At 43.0% G+C, this 20,649-nt stretch overlaps 1 protein-coding gene across 1 annotated transcript in view; it reads left to right on the forward strand.

Moving 5' to 3' along the window:
* The window catches only part of SNX27 (sorting nexin 27), a 72,365-nt gene extending 56,768 nt beyond the window's left edge, over positions 1–15,597 (forward strand). Inside the window, exons 9-12 of the mRNA XM_063105216.1 lie at positions 9,765–9,914; positions 10,225–10,353; positions 10,723–10,782; positions 11,641–15,597. Of these exons, the coding sequence (XP_062961286.1) occupies positions 9,765–9,914; positions 10,225–10,353; positions 10,723–10,782; positions 11,641–11,688 (387 nt within the window). The 3' untranslated portion in view covers positions 11,689–15,597. The remainder of the gene's footprint in view (positions 1–9,764; positions 9,915–10,224; positions 10,354–10,722; positions 10,783–11,640) is intronic.
* Positions 15,598–20,649: the final 5,052 nt, after the last annotated feature.

The following is a 20,649-nucleotide window of genomic DNA, read 5'->3' on the forward strand; positions in this document are numbered from 1 at the left end:
TGGGCCCTTTGGTAATGGTGATGTGCCTGGTTGTGGGAGGAGGGGTCAGTCCCTGGTTCCATCTGTTTTCACATTCTAAGATGTTGTGGAACAGTTGGATGGCAGGGGGAGAGGGGAAGAGGGAAGGAAATAGGGTGGGAGAAGGGGGAAGGATGGAGGGCATGGTTGAAGCCTGTGGCCTCCCCTTCATTCCTGCAGGGGAGACCAGGGGACTTCCAGTGATGTCCTGGTCATTGCTGGGCTGAGTGCAGATGTCAGGGGTGTGTGGCTGAAGCCCTTGGGCCCCTACTGCAGCTTGGGAGCCTGGGGTGTTTCCTGTGACGGCTCAGTGGTCATTGTTGGACTGGTTGCAGGTGTCAGGGGGGCATGGCCAAGGTCCCCCACCGCCCTGGCTCAGTAGCCTGGGGCACTTCCTGCAGTGGCTTGGTGGTCATTGCTGGACTGGTTGTGGGTGTCAGGGGGCATGGCTGAGACTCCTGGCCCTCCCCCTTCCCTGGCTTGGGGGCCCAGGGGTCTTCCAGTTCTTCTAGGTTTTATAGGTGTTCTTTGGTGAAGTGAGACTTTTACTAGTTAATGTCAAACTTTGTCTCTCGTCTGTGGGTATTTTGTTTTTTCTTTCAGTTTTGTGTTGGATTATTCGCTGTTTTCACTACTTAAACTCTGCACTGGAACTAATTTGTTGTCCTTTGCTTACTTCTAAAATGGGGGAACTTGCTGTGGGGACCAGCACTTGAGCTCTGTGGTTGAGCTAAATTGCTGCCTTGCTGCTGATTCCCTGGGGAAGGCTTTTTGGTTGACTTCCAGGTCTTGTGAATTCCAGTACACCTGGGATGTGTGGAATCTCTGGTCTGGGCCTGAGTCTTTTCAGCAAACTGCTCCCCCTTCGGATCTATATTCCTGACTAGTCTACACAGAGTGGTCCTGTGCTGATTGGAGGGCAGATCAGCTGTCCTTGCTGTGCCTCAGTGCTCCCCTGGTGGGCTCATCTCCCTCACCGCCCACACTCCAAACACTTCCCATGGGATGGGCTCTGCGCTAGTCCCTTGCGATGACTCACCAGCCTCTGAGTGGCTCCTTTTTTCAGTTTTTGTGGCTCCTCACTCCTGTGTGGGTCCACAGGAATCCTGTTAGTATTTTGCTGGCCTGAGGACCACCAAGGTCCTCTTCTCCCCTGCCACCTCTAAGCAACTTCATAGGAAGGGCACAGCAGCGGCTTTTGCCAGCTCTTGCTGCATGTGCTCACCAGCTCCAGCCTTGAAGCCACTGGGGCTCAAAATGATGGGAATGATCCTTTCTTTCTCTCATCGTGGCTTCTCCTGCCTTCATGCACTCTGTAGGTCTCTCCTCCTCTTCCCCTGAGCCCTAGCGGCCCCAGCTTGGCTGTCATTGCTTTTTAATAGTTGTAAATTGGTTGATTTGTGGGAGATAGTGACACTGGGGACTGTCTATTCCGCCATGTTGACCAGAAGCCTTAACTAATTTAAAAAAGGAAGGGACCCCGTACTGGCCAGCTGCCAGAAAAAAAAAAAAAAAAGAGGTCAAAAGTAGGGGGAGGAGAAGAGAAGGGGAAAAAAGGGGGGGGACTGTAGACCTTTATGCAAAGTCCATTGTGTTCTTCCATTTAACATAAGAGAGCTTGAATAACCATACGTAGGTATATAATTTTATTATTAATATAACTAAACAGTATTCTTGTTGATAAAAAATACTAAAACAAAAAATGTGCAAAGCATTTTAATATAAAGATAAGCTTGTGTAAGAACTAATATTTAGGTTTGTAACATTAGGAATTATTTTAGTTTCTAGCAATTATTTAGCAATCACAAAATCACTTGCTTTTACACCTTGCATTTCTATAGTTGCTGAAACATTTATACTCAGTAGTACTTTTGGTTAGTATATTCTAGATCTGTGCTGTTCGATTCAATAGCTACTAGCCTCACGTGGCTTTCTAATGTAAATTTGAATTCACTTAAGTTTAAGTTCATTTCTTCAGTTGTACTAGCCACATTTAAAGTGCCAAGTAGCCATATGATAGTAACTACCATATTGGACAGCACAAATATAGAACATTTTCATCATCACAGAAAGTTATGTTGGACAGGGCTGCCTAGAGTGTTCCTTAAATATTTTAAAATTAGCTTTCTATCTGTATCTGCCATAAATACAGGGATGGAAATTGTGAAAAATGGAATTAGTAAAGAATGCTTACAAAAATTTCCTCTTGTATAGCATTTTGAAATTTCTCTCTTGGCAGATTCACATGCAGTTGAAATTTTTCCAATTATAATTTTTCATGATTTAACACAAGGTAGTAATTGCCTTGGTAATGATTCTGATAGGTCATTTGGATTCTTTTGTACCTTCTGTGTACTTTTTATGAGAGAAAGCTCATCCATCTAAATGTCTGTAATCTTATATTTAGCTAGGATGGTCATTTTATCATTTATATTATAAAAAGTAACAAATCTCTTTGCCTTAGAACATTGCTAAAGATCATGGAGCCATCTTATCAATGTCTGCACATCAGCAGGCTGAAACAAAAAATCCAAAAATCTTTTGAATATAATTAAGCTTTGGCAGAAGTTTGGCTAAGGGATTTTGCAATGTGTGAGACAGAATTTTAAAATCCAGCTTCCAGGGCCGGCCTGTTGTTCACCTGGGAGAGTGTGGTGCTGATAACACCAAGGCCAAGGGTTCAGACCCCTTATATAGGGATGGCCGATTGGCTCACTTGGGAGAGCATGGTGCTGACAACACCAAGTCAAGGGTTAAGATCCCCTTACCAATCATCTTTTGAAAAAATAAAAAAATAATAAAATCCAACTTCTATTTGTTAAGGTAATGGCATTGTCTTTTATATACTAATGCATGCTTTTGACCAAAACATGTGTATCTTTTTGGTGAAAAGAGCCAAATACTAAAAAGCCATCAAGCTCTGCAGTAGTTTTTTGTCTTTACCAAAGCCAACAAAATTTTCCTGTTCTTGAAACTATAATAGAAATCAGAGTAATTTCATGAGGGCTTCTGATGATACTAGTGTGGAATACATATTGTTTCTTTGCATGTGTAGTACTCCAAATATACTATCCTTCCATTTATGCATTCAATAAAAAAATTTGTTGAGCACCAAGTATGTGCCAGGCACAGTGCAAGATGCTAGAAAAATAAAGAAGTTTAGGTTGTTCTGTGGCAAAATATAGAAAATCTGAGTTTAATAAGCACAGTAATCTATTATGAAATCATTTTTAGACTCAAGTTTACGTCTCGTAATCACCCAGTTAAGAACTCATATGCAGTTAATACACAGATATGTTTTCCCATGGGTCATTGGCGTTGAGTATAAAATATGCTTAAACATCTATGGAACTCGAATGTCTTGAAAACCTAGTGCCAACGTATGAGCATGTATTAGCCACATAATATTGCAGTCATATTTTGAAGGAAATGTCACCAAGTTTGAATTTTATTCAAGTATAATACGTATTCAAATATCAGTGTTCAAAGACATTAGTCTCACCGACTTTGGGTCATGGTCAGTATTGAAACTTTCAACTCAGATGTACCTTTCAGAGCCTATATGCCCTGTTGTCATTAACTATAGCAACTTAGTATCCAAATCACTACAATTAATTGTCAAATCACCGTGAGACCTTCAGCAATTCAATTCTCAGCTTTAGATTCTTTTTTTGCAAAATGGGGATATTCAGATTGTTAGCTAGCAAGTAGAATCTTAACAAAATACTCCAAAGTTCTTGGTAGATAAATAAGCTTTGTGTAAGTTCTCTTGTCTCCAAATCTCCAAATACAGAGGACAGCTCATATCCTTGCCATAGTTTGTAATACCCAGTGGGGTCAAAAACATTTTTGTTTTCTATTTATCTACTAGGTTAGATTGCATCTCAAATTTGGATGGTTGAGAATATAATGTATAAGAAAGAGTCCTTCCTTCCTCCCTCCCTCCCTCTCTCTCTCTTTTTTTCTCTACACTCATATAAACAATAGACATGTGTAAATTATGTTTTTCTTATGTTGACGTTGCCTGATTTTGCCATTGTTGAACTGATAAATAGTTTCAGAGTACAGAGTGCTCACCATTACACTATGGAACCCTGATAAATAGTTTCTGTGTTAGCATTTCTCAACATAGTTTGTAATGATTTCACACGAGGCAGTATGTGTGAAAGACAGAGTTTCTCCAAGTGTGGTCCCCAGCCCACTTATACGTAATCACTTGTGAAGTGACTTAAAATGCAGAGTTATGGACCTCATCCTATTTTTACTAAGCTGGAATCACTGGGGGTAGGACCTAGGGGTCTTTGTTTTTAAAAACCATACTGGTGATTCTGAATCTTTAGGTTCTTCAGAGTCACTACTCTAGGATTTTTGGAGAGTTGGCCCCCCAGGTTCCTCTCAAGCCCTTATTTTAATTTTAGACCTAGCTTGACCCTTGGCAGATTGTTTGGGAGAACAGAAAGTTCTTCAAAATGGACTTTGACCTTTTCACCTAAAGTGTTCTGCTCTGTTAAATACTGAGTCTCTACTTTAATAACTGTCTTATTTCAGTATTTACCTGTCTTGCTGACTATTGAACATTTATAAAATTTCCCATACTATACCTTCTTTTTGGCCTAAATAGGCTACCATCCAGGTGGTATGTGAATCAAGGAAGGTAATTTAGGATACATACTTAACTGCTCAAAACTTAATATGAAAGGAGAATGGACAGGATAATTTTGTTTTAAATATTTACCTACCCTTATGTAAATATGATCAAAAGCAAAAATGCACCTTTCTTTTGCAAATTTTGGATTTATGTAAAATTTTTAATATTTCTTCTGTTTAGGCTTTGTGCAAACCCAGGAAAGTAAGGATTGCCCAGTTGAAGCTGAGAAATACTACAACCCAAGAATCTCTGAAAACTTTGTCTCCCAATGAGACTTTACCTCTTCTTCTCACCAAGGGCAAAGAGCCCTTTGTTTTCAGTGAGGTTATTTTTAGAACTTATGCCATTAAGAAGTTCCCTGAAGGTCTTTGGATTTCAGGGACTACATTCTTGAATATGGAGTGATAAATCAGCCTTTTGATTCAGAAGGGAGGAGTGGTGTACTATTAATACCTGATACTGTTCTAGGCACTCTATGTAAATTCTCATGTAAAAACCCTGCAGATATTATCCCCACTTCATAGAGGAGAAGTGGAGTCTGAGAGATTAAGATTCTTACGCAAGATCACACAGTTGGTAAGAAGTGGAACTAGATTTTAAAATGGGATTTGAATCCATTTCTTTTTTTATTTTTTTTATTTATTGAATCAAAATTGATTATACATATTTTTGGGGTTAAACATTGAGATATGTTGATTAAATCAATATTACTAGCATATATATTGTTACAAATCGTAATTATTCTTTATGCCCCTTGTCCAACCTCTCCCCTTCCCCCATTCCCTCCCCTTCCCCATTCTAATTGCCCTAGATTTCTTCTCTCCTTCTGAAAGAGTAATGGTTACTCTGTTAACTTGTTGCCTAGATGATCTGTCCAATGCTGAGAGATGTGATCAGGTCCCCCAATATTATCATAGAGCAGATGCTTCTTCTTTCACTCTGAAATGGGTTTTGTGGAAAGAGACATCCTCTTCTTTTCTTTGTCTCTGCTGGTGACCCTTCTTGTGTGAATGCACTCCAGTGGTTGGCGGACCATCTGCATGGTGGCTGTGGCGTCTAGCCGCTTTTGCAGCTGCCATGGTTATTGTGGTGGCTGTGGTGGGCCACCCACGTGGAGGTGCTGTTTTTGGCATGCTCCTTGGCACTGGCAGTAACCCTTCTCCATGCCTCTGGTCCTTGGGCAGGCCTCAAGGTGCTGGCGCCATGTGCCTGGTTGTGGGAGAGGGGTCCAGTCCTCTTCTCCATGTTCCGGGTCCCTGGGCAGGCCCCGAGGTACTGGCGCAGTGTGCCTGGCTGTGGGAGGAGGGTCCAGTCCCCTTCTCCTTGCCTCGGGTACCCAGGTGGGCCCCAAGGTGCTGGTATGGTGTCCCTGGTTGTGGGAGAGAGGTCCAGTCCCCTTCTCCTTGCCTCGGGTACCCAGGTGGGCCCCAAGGTGCTGGTATGGTGTCCCTGGTTGTGGGAGAGAGGTCCAGTCCCCTTCTCCTTGCCTCGGGTCCCTGGGCTGGCCCCGAGGCGCTGGTGCGGTTTGCCTGGAAGTGGGACCTCCAGTTCCCAGGCAGGCCCCAAGGTGCTGGTGGTGTGCCTGGGCCGGAACTAATTTTTTGTCCTTTGCTTCTAACACGGGGGAACTTCCTGTGGGAACCAGTACTTGAGCTGTGTGGTTGTTTAAATTGCTACTTTGCTGCTCTTTCTGCAGGGAAGGCTTTTTGTGCAGCTCAGGGTTTAATGGTTGACCTTATAGGTACTTCCGGCTCTCCAGAGACCCAGTGGATCTGTATTCTGTAGAATCTCTGATCTGGGCCTGAGTTTTTTCATCAAACTGCACCCCATGCAATTCTGCGTTCCTGACCAGTCTCCTCTGAGTGGTCCTGTGCTGATTGGGGTCAGATCAGCTGTCTTTGCTGTGTTCCAGTGTTTTCCCGGTGGACCTGTCTCCCCCACCGTCCATGCTGCAAACACTTCCCATGGGATGGGCCCTGCGCTGGTCCCTTGTGATGACTCACCGGCCTCTGAGTGGCTCCCTTTTTTCAGTTGTTCTGGTTCCTTGCTCCTTCGTGGGCCCACGTGAACCCTATTAGTGGTCTTGCTGTCCTGGGGGCCGCCAAGGCCCTCTTCTCTCTTGCTGCCTCCAAGTAACTCCATCTGAAGGGCACAGCTGCAGCTTCTGTCGGCTCTTGCTCCATGCGCTCAGCAGCTTGAGCCTTAAAGTAACCGCGGCCTGAAATGCTCAGAGCAGCTTTTTCTTTCTCTCATCATGGTTTCTCCCGCCTTCATGAACTCCGTAGGTCTCTCCTCCTCTTCCCCTGAGCTCCAGCGGCCCCAGCTTGGCTGATGTTATATTTTTAAAGTTGTAAATTTGGTTGATTTGTGGGAGAGAATGGTACTGCAGTCCGTCTATTCCACCATGTTGATTGCGTATCATCGGATTTGAATCCATTTCTGTCAGACTCCAATGCATGTGTTTTTCCCTACATCAGGGAAGAGAGGGTGACAGCAATGTCCTTTATTTCCCGATGGCAGAGAGGAAGCACCTGGGTAGAGTAACTTACTCAAGGTCACAAAGATATGCAGAGTGCTCAAGATATGCAGAGCTCCATGTCTTTTTTCCTAATCCCTGCCTTTATCTGCATGCTTCTCTCTTTAAAAAATCTATACAGTAAAAGTCTCAATTAGGAATGTGACAGAAATATTTATCAAAACAGTATTGTTGCCCCTCAATGAAGAGAACTCTCAACAGATGTGTTATATGTACGCCTTCTTTGTTGAAGGACATGAGCAGACCTAGTCTCAAGGCTTCATGATACCCACTGACATTTGCAGAGGTCTTCAGCATCTTTGAGCAGATTTGCTGCTTACTGAGCATGTGAAAGTTTCTGATGAGTACATTAGGAGGATGACTTGGATTGAGTGCTGGAGGCCTGGTTGTTATTTTTCTTTTAGCATTTTATTGTAGAAATTTTCAAATACATAAAGAAGTTCAAAGAATAAATACTACAATTAGCCCCCGTGTACCCATTACTCAGCTTCAACAGCCTCCAACTTTCTGCTATTCATGTTTCATCTGTCTCACTCATGCTTTTTTTCCCCTGGAGTTTTAAAAAATGATTTACAGATACATCATTTCACATGGCTTTCTTGAGAAGAAAATAGTTAAGCCCTCTGGCTAAGGATAATGGAGGTTTTAAAATTATTTCTTTTAGCTATCATTTATTAAATGCCTAATTATGTACTGAGTACTCTGCTATTTTGTATTTAATGCTCAAAAATAACTCTATGGTGTAGATGTTATTATTGTTTTCCATGTTACAGAGGAGGAAACTAAGGCTCTTGGGATTTAAGTAATTTGCCTGAGTTTAAGTAACTTGCCCAAGTTTGCACAGTTGGGAAGTAATGGGGTCAGGATTCAAGACTAGTAGTCTGGGCCCGACCTCTTAACCACTCCTCTGTGTACTGCTCTCTGTCCCAAGCTTTGCTGCTTATTATAAACCCTGAAGAGTTCTCTCCTATTCTATACTACCCAGCACCCTGTCATATTTACCAAAGTATAGCAGTCAGGAATTTCTTTTTGTTCATAGTGTCAATAGCAGGATTAGCAGTATCTACTTTTATCTCTGATGTAGGAAAGACAATAAAAAAGGGGAGTGGACAAGAGTGATAGAAGAGGAGAGAAATGAGAGAAGAAAAATGTGAGTGAAGTATTGTGACACTTCTGAATAGACCCTGTCCCTGTATTCCTGCTACTGTTTTATAATTTTTCATCTTTAAAGTTGCTATTATTTTACCTAAGCAGAAATATGAAGTAGAGAAGGGAGCATGTGATATTTTTCCCTGGGCCCTTAAGTCTTCTCAGACAGTCCCTGGTGGCAGTAGCAGTGTTCTCAAGTGCCTTTCATTGGTACCAGAGTTATAGGTTGTCTTGTGTCCTTTTTGTGCCTGTGTCCTTTCTTCTGTTCTCCTGGTAAGGCAGAAGGCATCTCTCCAGTGTATTCTAATCTCCAGGCCCATCTAGTTGAAATCAGCTGAGGTGCTGTGCCTTTGTCTTCTTCTCTTCAGCACTTTGCACACATCACCAGTATGCCCTGTTCTTCCTGTTTGACATGCAACTGGGGGTATGGTGGCTCTAGGTGATTTGCTTGTTTCCCAGGCAATCCCTGAGAGGAAACCAGGTCAGAGTTCATGAATCTTCTTCTTCTTTCTTTTTTAAAATCTTCCTTCCTCTATTTTTCTTATACTGTCCTGCTGCTCATCTCCTTTTACTCTCTCTTCTCTCAACTCAAATTAGTGAGTTGAATGAGAGGCTGGCCTTAACTATACAGGAAAAAGGACAAAAGCTGAGTTAACTTCACTAGTTCAGAGACATCTCGGAATTAGTCTTGTAGCATTGTATCCGTGAGAGTCACATATGCTACTTGGTTTTGGTCCAGATACTTTTTAAGGAAGTATATATGCTGAAGACCCAGGGGACAGTGGGGCTGATTTGGGGATTAGTTGGTAAAAGTGAAAGGAGCCTAGAAATTAAACCTGGGTTTTAGTCCTGGTGTGCCACTTATTATTACCTGTGTCCTTAAGCTAGTCTCATCTTACTTTGGGTTTCTGTAAAATTACTAGTTTTTAAGGTTTCTTTCAGTTTTAACATTTTATGAATATGGGATTTGGGGTAGCTTAATCCTCCTCACTGAGATGATTGTAACTTTTGATTGGAGAAAAGATGGGGGAGAAACATTAACTCCCTTTCTTAAATAAGAATAGATTAGGTTCTCATCCCTTAGGCACAATAAAATAGAGGACCTGACTAAACAGCATTGTGAGTTCCCTTCTTGCCCTGCTAGTCTTGGTTACAGTGTCTCTTCTGGCTTTCATTTGTGTATCTTTTTTAAATAGAGAAAGGAGGGTTGGATGTGTGAAGGCAGAAGTTGGAAGTGGGATAAAGGATTGTCTTAGAGTCCTGTCCCAATTTAGGGGTGGGTGTGAGACCAGAGGCCAGGACTTCAGGATGTTGGATGAGAATATTCTCTTTGTTCCTTCTCATGTGCCATCTCAGCAGCTATTCATTGTGATTTACTTCCATAGTAACACTTTCCCCTCCCTTTTTTTCTAGTACCTCAACATGCTAAGGACTTGTGAGGGCTACAATGAAATCATCTTCCCCCACTGTGCCTGTGACTCCAGGAGGAAGGGGCATGTTATCACAGCCATCAGCATCACGCACTTTAAACTGCATGCCTGCACTGAAGAAGGGCAGCTGGAGGTGAGAGTTCAGCGTGGGGCTGGGGCTAGAGATACTTTGATAACTCACTCACTTGCTATGTTTTAGTTCGTTTTGGGGGAAAAATGAAATCAAAACTATGTTTTGACTGGGGTAAATAAATACTACACTGTTTCTCAACTTCACTGGCTACTTTCACTGACTTTTATTCTTTTGTCACAGTCAAAAGATGCATCGATGCAGACATCTCCATTCCTTTCTCTTCTGCTGCCTGGTTCAGAATCCCCTTATCTCAGCTCCTCAGCACTCTCAAACTCAAACTATACTTACTATCTTGTTCTTGGTTGTCCAGAACCAGGTAATAGCATTTGAATGGGATGAGATGCAGCGATGGGATACAGATGAAGAAGGAATGGCTTTCTGTTTTGAATATGCACGAGGAGAGAAGAAGCCGCGATGGGTTAAAATCTTCACACCATATGTGAGTGGGAGATGGGGAAGCATACTTAGGGAAAGTAGATTGGGCTTATAGTTTTCTTTAAACTAAAGGAATAAATGGAGAGAGATACTTATCTTGAGATCTGAATCTGTTTGAACCCTGGAGCTCCAGGTTCATCCCCTCTCCTTTAGGCCCCACTAAGATTGGCAATTTCACATCCTACTTGACTCATAGTTACCACTAGAAGGAGCTAGAGAGTAGTAGATGAGGCAAAGTTTTTGTGGTAGTTGTCAGGGTTTTTCTCTAGATTGAGCAGGTTAGGAAGATGGGATAACTGGAGTTAGAAGGCATGGCCCTGTGGTCCTTGGTCTTGAGAAGTCAATGAGCATTGCTACTTTTTTTTTTTTTCAGTTCAATTACATGCATGAATGCTTTGAGAGAGTGTTCTGCGAGCTCAAGTGGAGAAAAGAGGTAATTCTAAATAATTCTTGAATTGACTTTTTCATCTTTTTGTTTTAAAATTTCTACGCCTATGGCCAAATACCTGGGACCCCCACCATCTCTGTCTTTCTAGGACTATTAGTTAGAGATTGGTTATCCCTTGTGAGCCAGGACATTTTTCCAGTGAGCTTGGCCTCTGGATGGTGAATAGGCTATGCAAAAAAGCCGTGCTTCTTCCCTTGTCTAGAGGGTGGACATTGGCTTCAAGCTTTTCCATCTCTCATGACTTCATGGACCCTCCTCTGCCTGTTTTTTAAATCAAATCACCCTCTATGTTTTTCCTGACCCAGAAGGACAGCTGTCCTCAGTTTTAGCCATCTGACTGGATAAGTCATGACAGTCTTTCTAGGGTAACCAAGTATGTGTTTGTGCTACTGCTTTTACTTCTATAGATGCCATTGCTGGAGCAGAATTTGAAAGGTTCTGAATAATTAGCTACTTATTCTCAAAGAAAATCTTTCGGAGGAACCAGGAAGTAAAGTCAGGAACATGAAAATTTATATTCTTAGTACAATAGAAAGGACATTGGGCTCTGGAAATCATACCTGGGTTATCTCCTTGATTTTTTTCTCTCTATAATTTTGCATAAATCAACCTCTCTAGATCGCAGTTTTCTCTTCTTGTAGAATAGGAAGACTGAACCAGAAAAGTAATATCCAAGGTCCCTTCCAGCAGTAGGAGGCTGTAATTCTAGTTGGGAAGTTATATCAGGGAAAGAGGCAAATCAGATTGAATCAACCAGTCATACCTTTTTAGTTTCTGTTTGAGAAGTTGTCTCCAGGTGGGAGGAGATGTGACTTCCCAATAACTTTTTTTTTTTTCTTTCAGAACATTTTCCAGATGGTGAGGTCACAGCAGAGGGATGTGGCCACCTAGCCTTTCCTTATCCCCTTCCCTTCGCCCTCATTCTCTTATCCCTTTTGTCTCCCATGTCAGAGAGAGTAACCATTAACACAAAAGAAGAGAAAAAGGAAAAAGTCATTATATTCAAAAGCTCTAAACTAAATATTATTAATAATCCCTTCTGAATTTCATGTCTCTGGAATTGAGCTGGTAAAGAACAACAGATTGGTCAGCACCAGAAGTCAACTGAGTTAAGACAGGAAAAGAAACAAGCCCAACTAACTTGCCAAAGGTATCTTTCACCTGGGCCTCATACCAACAGACTCTCCTTGTACTATATTTTTAAAACTGGAACTATGAACTTCATCCATTTGCACTGTTCAGACATATATATGTATGTATGTAAAAAGTTATATATACACAAATTAGCTGCACGTATATACATATATATATTTCTTTTTAAATTTCATATTGATGGCAGTACCTTTTTTAGCTTGTGTTTTTACACACCTTTCACTACAATTCATGACTTCTCTCTTGCTCTCTTTATTTTGAAACAAACTTTAAAAAGAAAAAAAAAAAACAGAACAAAACAAAACATTTTACAGGGAAAATACCTCTCCTCGTGAAGGACCCAAAAAGTTTACAACCTGCTTGGGTTTTTTTCTCACTTTTTTGTATTAAGTGCATATTCTGGCTCATGGGTTGCCACAGAGTCTGAGGAGCAAGGAGTGTAGTTTCTTTATCTTCCAAGAGGGTGCTGGGAAAGAGAAAAAAGTGTGTTTCTTAAGGGCAGCAAGTCTGCATATCTGCAGGGAGAGTCTAAAGACTTGGTGTGGTCTCTTGATTCCAAGACAGTTTTCCTGGTCCATCTCTATCTTCCACTCATGGCTTTCTAGCCACATTCCACATCTCCTTCCTGCTTCTCTAGGGCCCTTTACTTTCTCTCAACTGGCCAGAGTGGAGTTGAGGGTGGGTTCAGGAGGTTAATTCCACAGGAACCTGAAACACTTCCTGGTGGTAACTTCCCATTTCCCTGCTTTTTCTGCAGCAGGTATAGTGTTAGGGACCAGTGTTGAAACTGATACCTTAGGCACAAATGTTGGAGTTATATAAGGGAAGGAAGGAAGCAATGCCCTCTGTACGTAAGGTTTTACCTATTCCATTCCTGACCAGTAACCACCTATAACTATTATGTTCTCTGTGACTTACATAAATAGCAGTGTTGGGGAGGGATCTGACAATATCTTCAAGGCCTTGGGGAAACTTGGAATGGGTTATGGTCTGTACCAACCAAACCATAGCCTCATCTAAGCCGACCGAGGATCCAGGAGGGTGTAGTAGGAATATGGTTGATTTAAGTTGGATCTCCATTTTTAATTAAAAGGAGACAGAAGGAAAACCCTTTTGTTCCTCCAAGAGCTCCTCATTTGACACCTAAGAGCTGTATCCCAGGATCAGAGGCCAGGGCTGACTGGGGTAGGACAATATTCTCAGCCTGTGAGTTCTATAGATGTTGCATAAAAAGCACTAAATCAGGCTCAGATGCAACTGAAACACATCTTTGAGCCTTTTCTTTTTTTCTTTTTCCCTTCTTCATCTTCTAAACAAAAACCTCCGTAGAGGGGCAGCTTTTGCTTTGTCTAACTGGGAGGCAGTCACAGTTGTAGTCAGCTCCACTGAGCAGTTTTGGGGTGGTTTGATTTCTTTTTTGTAACTTGTTTTTGTGGATCATCATGAAGCCACTTTTCTTTCTCTCTCACTTTGTTATCCCAGCAGCGGCTTGCCCCAGGATGATGTGGGATCATATAGGACATCCTATCCTCCCTCTATTTCCCAGACCCAGGTGGAATCACAGAGTGCAAAATGTAAGAGTGCTGAATGTTTAAGGGTGCATAGAGTGATCCCTGATTTGAAGGCTTTGACACAGGGTCAACTTTTGGCCGAAATGAATTTAATTATGAGCCAATGGACCCTGAAAAGAAGATATGATTTCCCACTCCAAGATGCTGAAGAGGCTTTTGACACCAGTTTTATTCAAACTGTAAAAATAACAATTGCCCCTATTCCCTGATAGTGGGAAAGGAATGAACAAATCTGAGAGTCCATGTGACAGCCCAATTGCTGACCTCAGGATATGAGACATAGGAATTTGGAGGCCCCTCGGAGTGGGTAGATGGTGGTATGTTCCTTTCTCACATGGTGCTTTGGAGATTGGGTGCGAACCCCATTGGTAGTTGGCTTGTTGGCAGAATCTATTTAGGAACAGCCCCTACTTAAGGCTGTCCCTCCAACAACACCCAGCTACAGCAAGGAAGGGGGAAGGAGACCCTAAAGGACAGGGTCTCTTCTTCCACCCACAGCAGGCCTCCAGTAATGGAGGTAGAGGTCACCGTGGCTGTGGAGGTCTATAGGGTCAAGCCCTTTGCATGAAACAGTGTTAGGTGTGACTTTTCTCCCCCCACCCGCCCCTTCCTCTGCACTTCTTTGTCTAACCCCTACTATTTTTCTTAGTCCTGGCTTCTGCCCAGGGAGGCTTCTACCCAGTCTTCTTTTGCAATTTGTCTCGGAAAGGGGGACTCATCCTCCCCCCAGCTTTGCCCCAGCAGAGCTAGCAGGATCTTTCTGGTCTCCCATTGTTCTCCCCTCCACACTTGGTTTCTGTCCTCTGGGGCAAAAGGTCAGAGCTTTTTATGATCAGGAGAAAATGTAGGCCCTAAGAAACCTGCCCCTGCAGAAAGGTTCCCTTGGGCCATGCTGTGGGCTCTCTGTTCTTTATATTTTTTATTCTCTATTTTTCTGCCCTCCCCTTGCCCTAGGCCTCAGCTCAACACAGGTACAGATATATCTGTGCTCAGCGCAGCTCCTAGTCCTGGACAGAGCTCTCAGGGAGGAATTAGATAATATTCCAACATTCTCATTCCTGGCCCATTTAGTTTCATCCTTTATTTACCCAGGCCAGTAGCTTTGGGTTATCCCCTCTTGTAGCTCCAGACCCAATGCTTGGAGCTGCAAAATAGGGCACTGACAGGAGGTGATACCTCTCTCTCTCTCTCATATTTCAGAATTTGCCAATTTATGGGCTTGACTCCTAGGAGGTAGTTTTCTTTAAGGGGACTACAACCTAGTTGACCTGTAGTCTCCAGACCTGGAGGGACTACTGTGCCCTCGCTTCTCTCCATCATGCTGTCTGGCTCTGGCTGGATTTATTCAGCAGTAGAAACTATTTGGTCTGTGGAACACCAACATACTGCTATTCCTTCACCAGCTTTATTGTGTCACATTAGCTTCCTTTTGGAGGGAAGATGATGTGGTTGAATACTCAGAGAGGGAGGGCGGAAGGGAGAATAGAGATAGTGGGTACTTTTTAGCTCTCCAGCTTCCAGTTCCACTTCCTGTCTTTCTCTTCCCCTAAACCTGAGCACATCATGCCAGGCCTCATTCATACCAGGACAGCATCAGCTCACTCCTCAGCAATAATCTAGGATGTGTGGGTAGTTTAGGGCCCTGGGAAGGAACAGAATTGAAGGAGGGGAGTGATGTGGGTGGGGGCACTTGGTCAACTGCTAAACTTGGACACCAATTTTATATCATACCACACCCCCCGCCCTCCCCTTAAGCCAGTGAGCTGGGCTTCAGTTTTTCCCAGGTCATGCATACTTTTAATTTATTGAGAGAAACTCTAATTGTATTTTCACTGCAGTATCTTGTATTTTTTATTTGTGATTTAAGAAATGTGGAAAGAAAATACAGACACATAATGGCTAACAGTGTTTCTTTCATTCCTTGTTCTAGAGCTAACCACTCTAAAATTGTTTGGTAATGTCACTTAGTGTAATTAATTGTAACATATTCTTTTAAATAAATTGATTTATTGATGAGACAGTTCTTTGGTTTCCTAGACTACAAATCCTTTGGGTTGTGTGGGAAGAAATGAAGTGAGACTTTTGGGATTTGAGTTAGAATGGTCAGTCTGAAAATGAGAAGTAACATCTAATGAGTTTTCCCAAGTAACTAGTGGGTCAGTCATTTGAGGGCAGGGGATGGAGAAGGGTGGGAAAAGGAAGAGCCAAGGAGTCCTCTGGTCTGCAGTTCTGTTTCTAGAGTCTCCTTTGAAAATTTCTTCTTCTCCCTCAGATCTGATTGAGTTTACCCTTCTAGTTTGCCAGCCTGCACAAAATCCTGTTAAGATTCATAGGACTCCTCTTTGAGCCTTATGCAGATAGAGCCTGGTAGAGCCCTTGGGGCAGATCCCTGCTACCGCCACCCCCCATACCTCCCCAACGACATGTATGTACTTCATTTTTTAAGTAACTCAGGAAACTTTTTCTCTATAGGGTCTGAACTGAGAGGAACATATTACCCCTAATGAATGCCCAGCACAATACCAGGTGCTCTGGGTGGTTGTATTCCCTCTTCTGCCCACATCCCTGAGAATAAGGGTGGTCCTGCATGCCCTTTGCTTTGACAGGGTAATCTCAGGTGTTGGGGCCTAATTACCTGCTCTTAATAGTACTTGCTTCTCTCTGTGCACTATTTTATGGGCTGAGTCTGCTCTGAAAAGCTCAGCATTTGTAGTCGGGCAGACATTGTTATTATTTTTATAAACCTTATTATTTTTATAACCCCTGACCACATTCCTTAACTGATGATTATAAAAGCAAGGACAAGTTTGACATCTTGTTTGGCAGTTTGCGGACAGACGTTGTTCAAGGTCTCATTCACCCAGCCATCAGCATTGAATATTTGGAATCTGATAAATATTACTATGCTAATGGGGATTTTTTTTTTTCTTTAACAAAGAGAGAATCCATAGAAAAGTAGAAAGTAGAATTCTAGAATTAGAATTACAAAGGTTAAAATCAACAAACATTTGAAAAATATCTACTGTGTGCAGAGCATTGTGTTGAGATACTGCAACAGATATAAAAGCAGAGAAACATTCTGCCAACTTCCGCCTCACAGAGGATTGAGACATTTGCAAATGACCATGGTGCATTGCAGTGGAAGATTTAAGTGCCATAAGAACTAGAAAAGGAGGGAAGAAGCCATGTGGATGAGGGCGATAAAGAAAATCTTCATGAAGAAAGTGGTGTTTAAGGTGAACTGTTTAGCACGAGCAGGATTTCAACAAAAAGGCATTCAGCACACATTTATTGAGCCATTATGTGCCGGACACTAGCCATTGGGAATGAAAAGACATGGCGTGGGGGGCTGGCAAAGGATCAAACTTGTCCAGAGAACGATGAGTAGTCCCTGTTCAAACAGAACTTAGGGTATGTGTAGGAATGAAGTGGAAAGTAAGGTTTGAAGAGCCTTGAATGCCAGGCTGAGGTGCTCTATGTTTTTTAAAAAAAGGCAGCAGCAGAGAAGTTTTGTTTCTTCTGCAGTTTAGGAAGATTGATGTTTCAGAATATAGACAGATCAATGAGGAGACTGCTATGATTATTCAGTTAATAAGTACAGGCAGTGATAATTGAAAGGAGGGAAAATGGATATGAGAAAAAAATTGTAGAAGTAAAATATTTTATGATTTAATAACATTGAATTTATGTGAAAGGAGTAAAAGACTCCCAAGGTTTCATGCCTGTGTAACTGGAAAATAGAAGTATTTAAGAGTTGAAACTTTGGGAAGAAAATGTTTTAGCTTTGGACCTATTATGATTTAGGCACAGGTGGGAAATCCAGTATGGATGTCCAGCAGTCATTTACTTAAGGAGCTTCTAATTTTCTGGGCACTGTTTAGTGGGCATACAGTGGTGAGCAAGGCAGAGTAGGTACTCAGCATCTGAATTAACTTTTAAAAGATAACTCTGGCTTCTTGGGAGAACAGGAAGAGAAACTTGGAGGCAGATGAGGCTACAGCAGGCCTCTGGGGGGTGATGTGCTGAGGACAGTGGAGATGGAGAGACATGAGCCATGTGTTTCAGATGTAGACCCAGTAGGGCTTTGCAGTTGGACTGGAAATTAGACATGAGAAAAGGGGTGTAATCAAAGTTTTGGCTCAAGTGGGTAGATGGTGGTGATATTTACTAATGAGGAAGACTAAGGGAGAAAAGGTAATGCTGAGATGAGTAGGAGAAAAATTAGGTTATAAACACAGCTGTGATTCGTTTTCATTAAGTAGAGGAGAGGATGTAATGTAGGGAAACTATTTATGGGGAGCAAGAGGAAGCTGACTACTTGGTGAAATAGATTAAAAGAGGAGCCACAGAACAAGGATCTTACAAGAACCAGTAGTAGTTTTAGGTCAGGGCTATTTCAAGTTCTTAAATTTGGAGAAGAGACTGAGGCTTAGGGATGAGTGGGAACTCCTTCAGTCACAAATACTAGAAGCCAAGGCTGATCTGGCGTGGCTTTATATTTCAAAGGCTTTGAAATTATAGCAGGAGAATTAAAAGACAAAGGGAGCCCTGAGAGTTGGAGAGGCCATGGCTCTCAAGCTATAGCAGGATCCAACCCCAAAGGAAATGGAGACACCTTGTATTATGTTTATACATTTCAAAGCTCTAAAAATATAGAAAGGGATGGGAACACATTGAAAGAATGACTCTGGGCTCTTTTTTCCCCTGCTATATTCTCATCACCTTAGCCTCCTTAACTGAGAATATTTCTCTGAATGTTTTCATTCCTACAACTGAAAGGCTTCCCCTAGTCCCTGCTATTGACCTGTCAGCTCCCCTCTTCTGTTCCAGAAGTTATTTCCTTCTCTTTATGTTGCCATTAACATTTGAATATAACTTGATTATTTTAGAAGAAACAAATAAAGGTAGTCATTGATGTTTGCATGAGGGGCTGCCACACTGAGGCGCTGCCTGGGAAGATGCCAGGACGGAGGAGAATTCCCAGTCCTGTTGCCTCCTACTCCCAGCATCCCAGTAGAGAACCTACAAGTCAGTGAATCACTGTCGGAGATGCCCTTTGGTCTAAAATGCACCTTCCATAATACCAATTCCTGTTGTCCCCCTTCTTACACACTTCTTTCCATCTCTGACCACATACACACCCCTACATCTGTATTTAATTGAAATTCCAGATGCTTTCTTCTTGGCTAAGAATCCTGACTGAATTCTCCTCCTCCTAAGGTCCCATTTCCTCATCTATATCAATCCAAGAGACTTTTTCCCCTGAAACAGTGTCCACAGGTACATCGCCATAGTGGATCACATTTTGCTTCTTTTAAACTATTCTTAATTCGAGGCAATTTAAGAGAAGGTGTGGAAGTGGGGGGTGAGTTGTGGGGATTTACTCATCCTTGTGCTTTCACAGAACAACTCAGACCTGAGGCCAGATCAGAGCTGGAGAGTAAGCAAGTCTATAAGAAGGGACATAATGAGGGTGGGGTAGCTGGTAGCTGCCCAGAAGCTAATGGTCAATGTGCTATCAAGTCAAAGACTACACCTGTGCTATCCTCTGAGCCTGCCCCTAAAGCAGTTCACAGAGAGGAATTTAGGGATTGGAGGGACCTTAGGGCTTCTGTTGTCCATCTTCTACCTGATGGGGCTCACTGCTACAGCCCGCTCAACATTTCTTGGGATCTTTGTCTCAGGTCAAAGAACAGGTAAGAAGAGAGCATCATGGGCTTTGGATTTTGACAAACTGGGTTCATCTCCTACGGCTGTCCCTTATTGGCTTTGCGACTCTAAGTTAACCTTCAAAGCCTTCTTATCCCTGTCTGTAAAATCATATCCTGCCTCACAGGGTTGTTGAGAGGTTAAATGAAATAATGCACATTAGGGGCCTAGAGCAGTGGTTAATAAATGGTGGTGTTACAGCTACCTCTCAGTATCTTCCTGCCCTACATGCCCCTGCTCACCTGTTCTCTTTCCCCTGTGCCCAGCTCTGCAGAACATTCCAGAGTTAAACCCCAAAGAAGGGCTGTAGAATAGGATCATAAAGCCACGAGCAAGGCCTGGACACTGCTCAAAAGTCAGAGCTGGGTCTTCCCTGATATCGTTTTCTCTCCCAAACCTTATTCTCTTTCCTCCCTCCCTACCCATCCCCAATGAGTACAGTCCCCTACCCTCAACCTTCCAAGACTCTTATTTTATGCTTTTAAACTTTTTTCTTTATTTAGACAGAAAAGACCAACTCTTTAAAAGTAAAATGCAATAAATAAATAAGTTAAGCATAGAGAACTGTCTGAAACTGACTCCCCAGTCTCCCCTTACCACTCCCACCCCCACCCTTTTATTGTCCCTAAAACCTCTTCCTAAAGAAAATGATCAGGTAATAAACCCCTTTGGCCCTCCCCACACCCCTCCTCCCAAATACCCAATTACCCCCAAAGCAAAGGGAGAAATCAAGAGAGAAAAAAATCCAAGGGCAACATTGTCTAAACTCCCAGAAAGAGAGATGGCAGCGTCCGGGCCAGGCCGGGCGGGCTGGATAACGCACGGGTGGTAGTGGTATTTACACAGAGGGGACCAGCAGAGACTGTAAACATTTTTATGGGTTCAGGGGGAGGTCTTTTCCTCGTGAAAGGAGGAGGGTCTCTGTGGCTGACTGGCAGAGAGGCAGCCCTCAGGGCTCCCCCACATCTTACTTAGAGGGGGCCCTTGGGGGAGGCAGTGAGTTTTAGGGCTGGGAGCCCGGGATTCAGGGATATCCTACCTCTAGCTGAGGGTGGAGGAGGGTGGGAGAACCAGCGTCTGAGAAACCCCTAATGCGGGGAATTGGCTGGGACAAGGGTGGGCTGGGGAATGTGTAGGAGGCCCCCCTGCCCTCCCAGGGCCTGCACAGGTAGAACAGGCCCCCTGATGGGGAGGCAAGTACAGATGCTGGGCACAGAAGGTCCACCACAGAAGCCCCAGCAGAAGGCAGATACCCTGGAACCTTCAAGCTTTTTCCTTGCTCCCTCACAAAGGCCAAAAGGGCCTCTGGGAGGAATCAGGCCCTTGGAGCCAGGGAAACATAGCCATGGCTCTCCAGAGAGGCAGGGTGGTGGGAGTGGGCTGGTCCTTTGCCCCCAGGGCCACGAAGCAGCTTTTGTCC

This window comes from Cynocephalus volans, chromosome 8, assembly GCF_027409185.1.
Source record: "Cynocephalus volans isolate mCynVol1 chromosome 8, mCynVol1.pri, whole genome shotgun sequence".
Classification (NCBI taxonomy): Eukaryota; Metazoa; Chordata; class Mammalia; order Dermoptera; family Cynocephalidae; genus Cynocephalus; species Cynocephalus volans.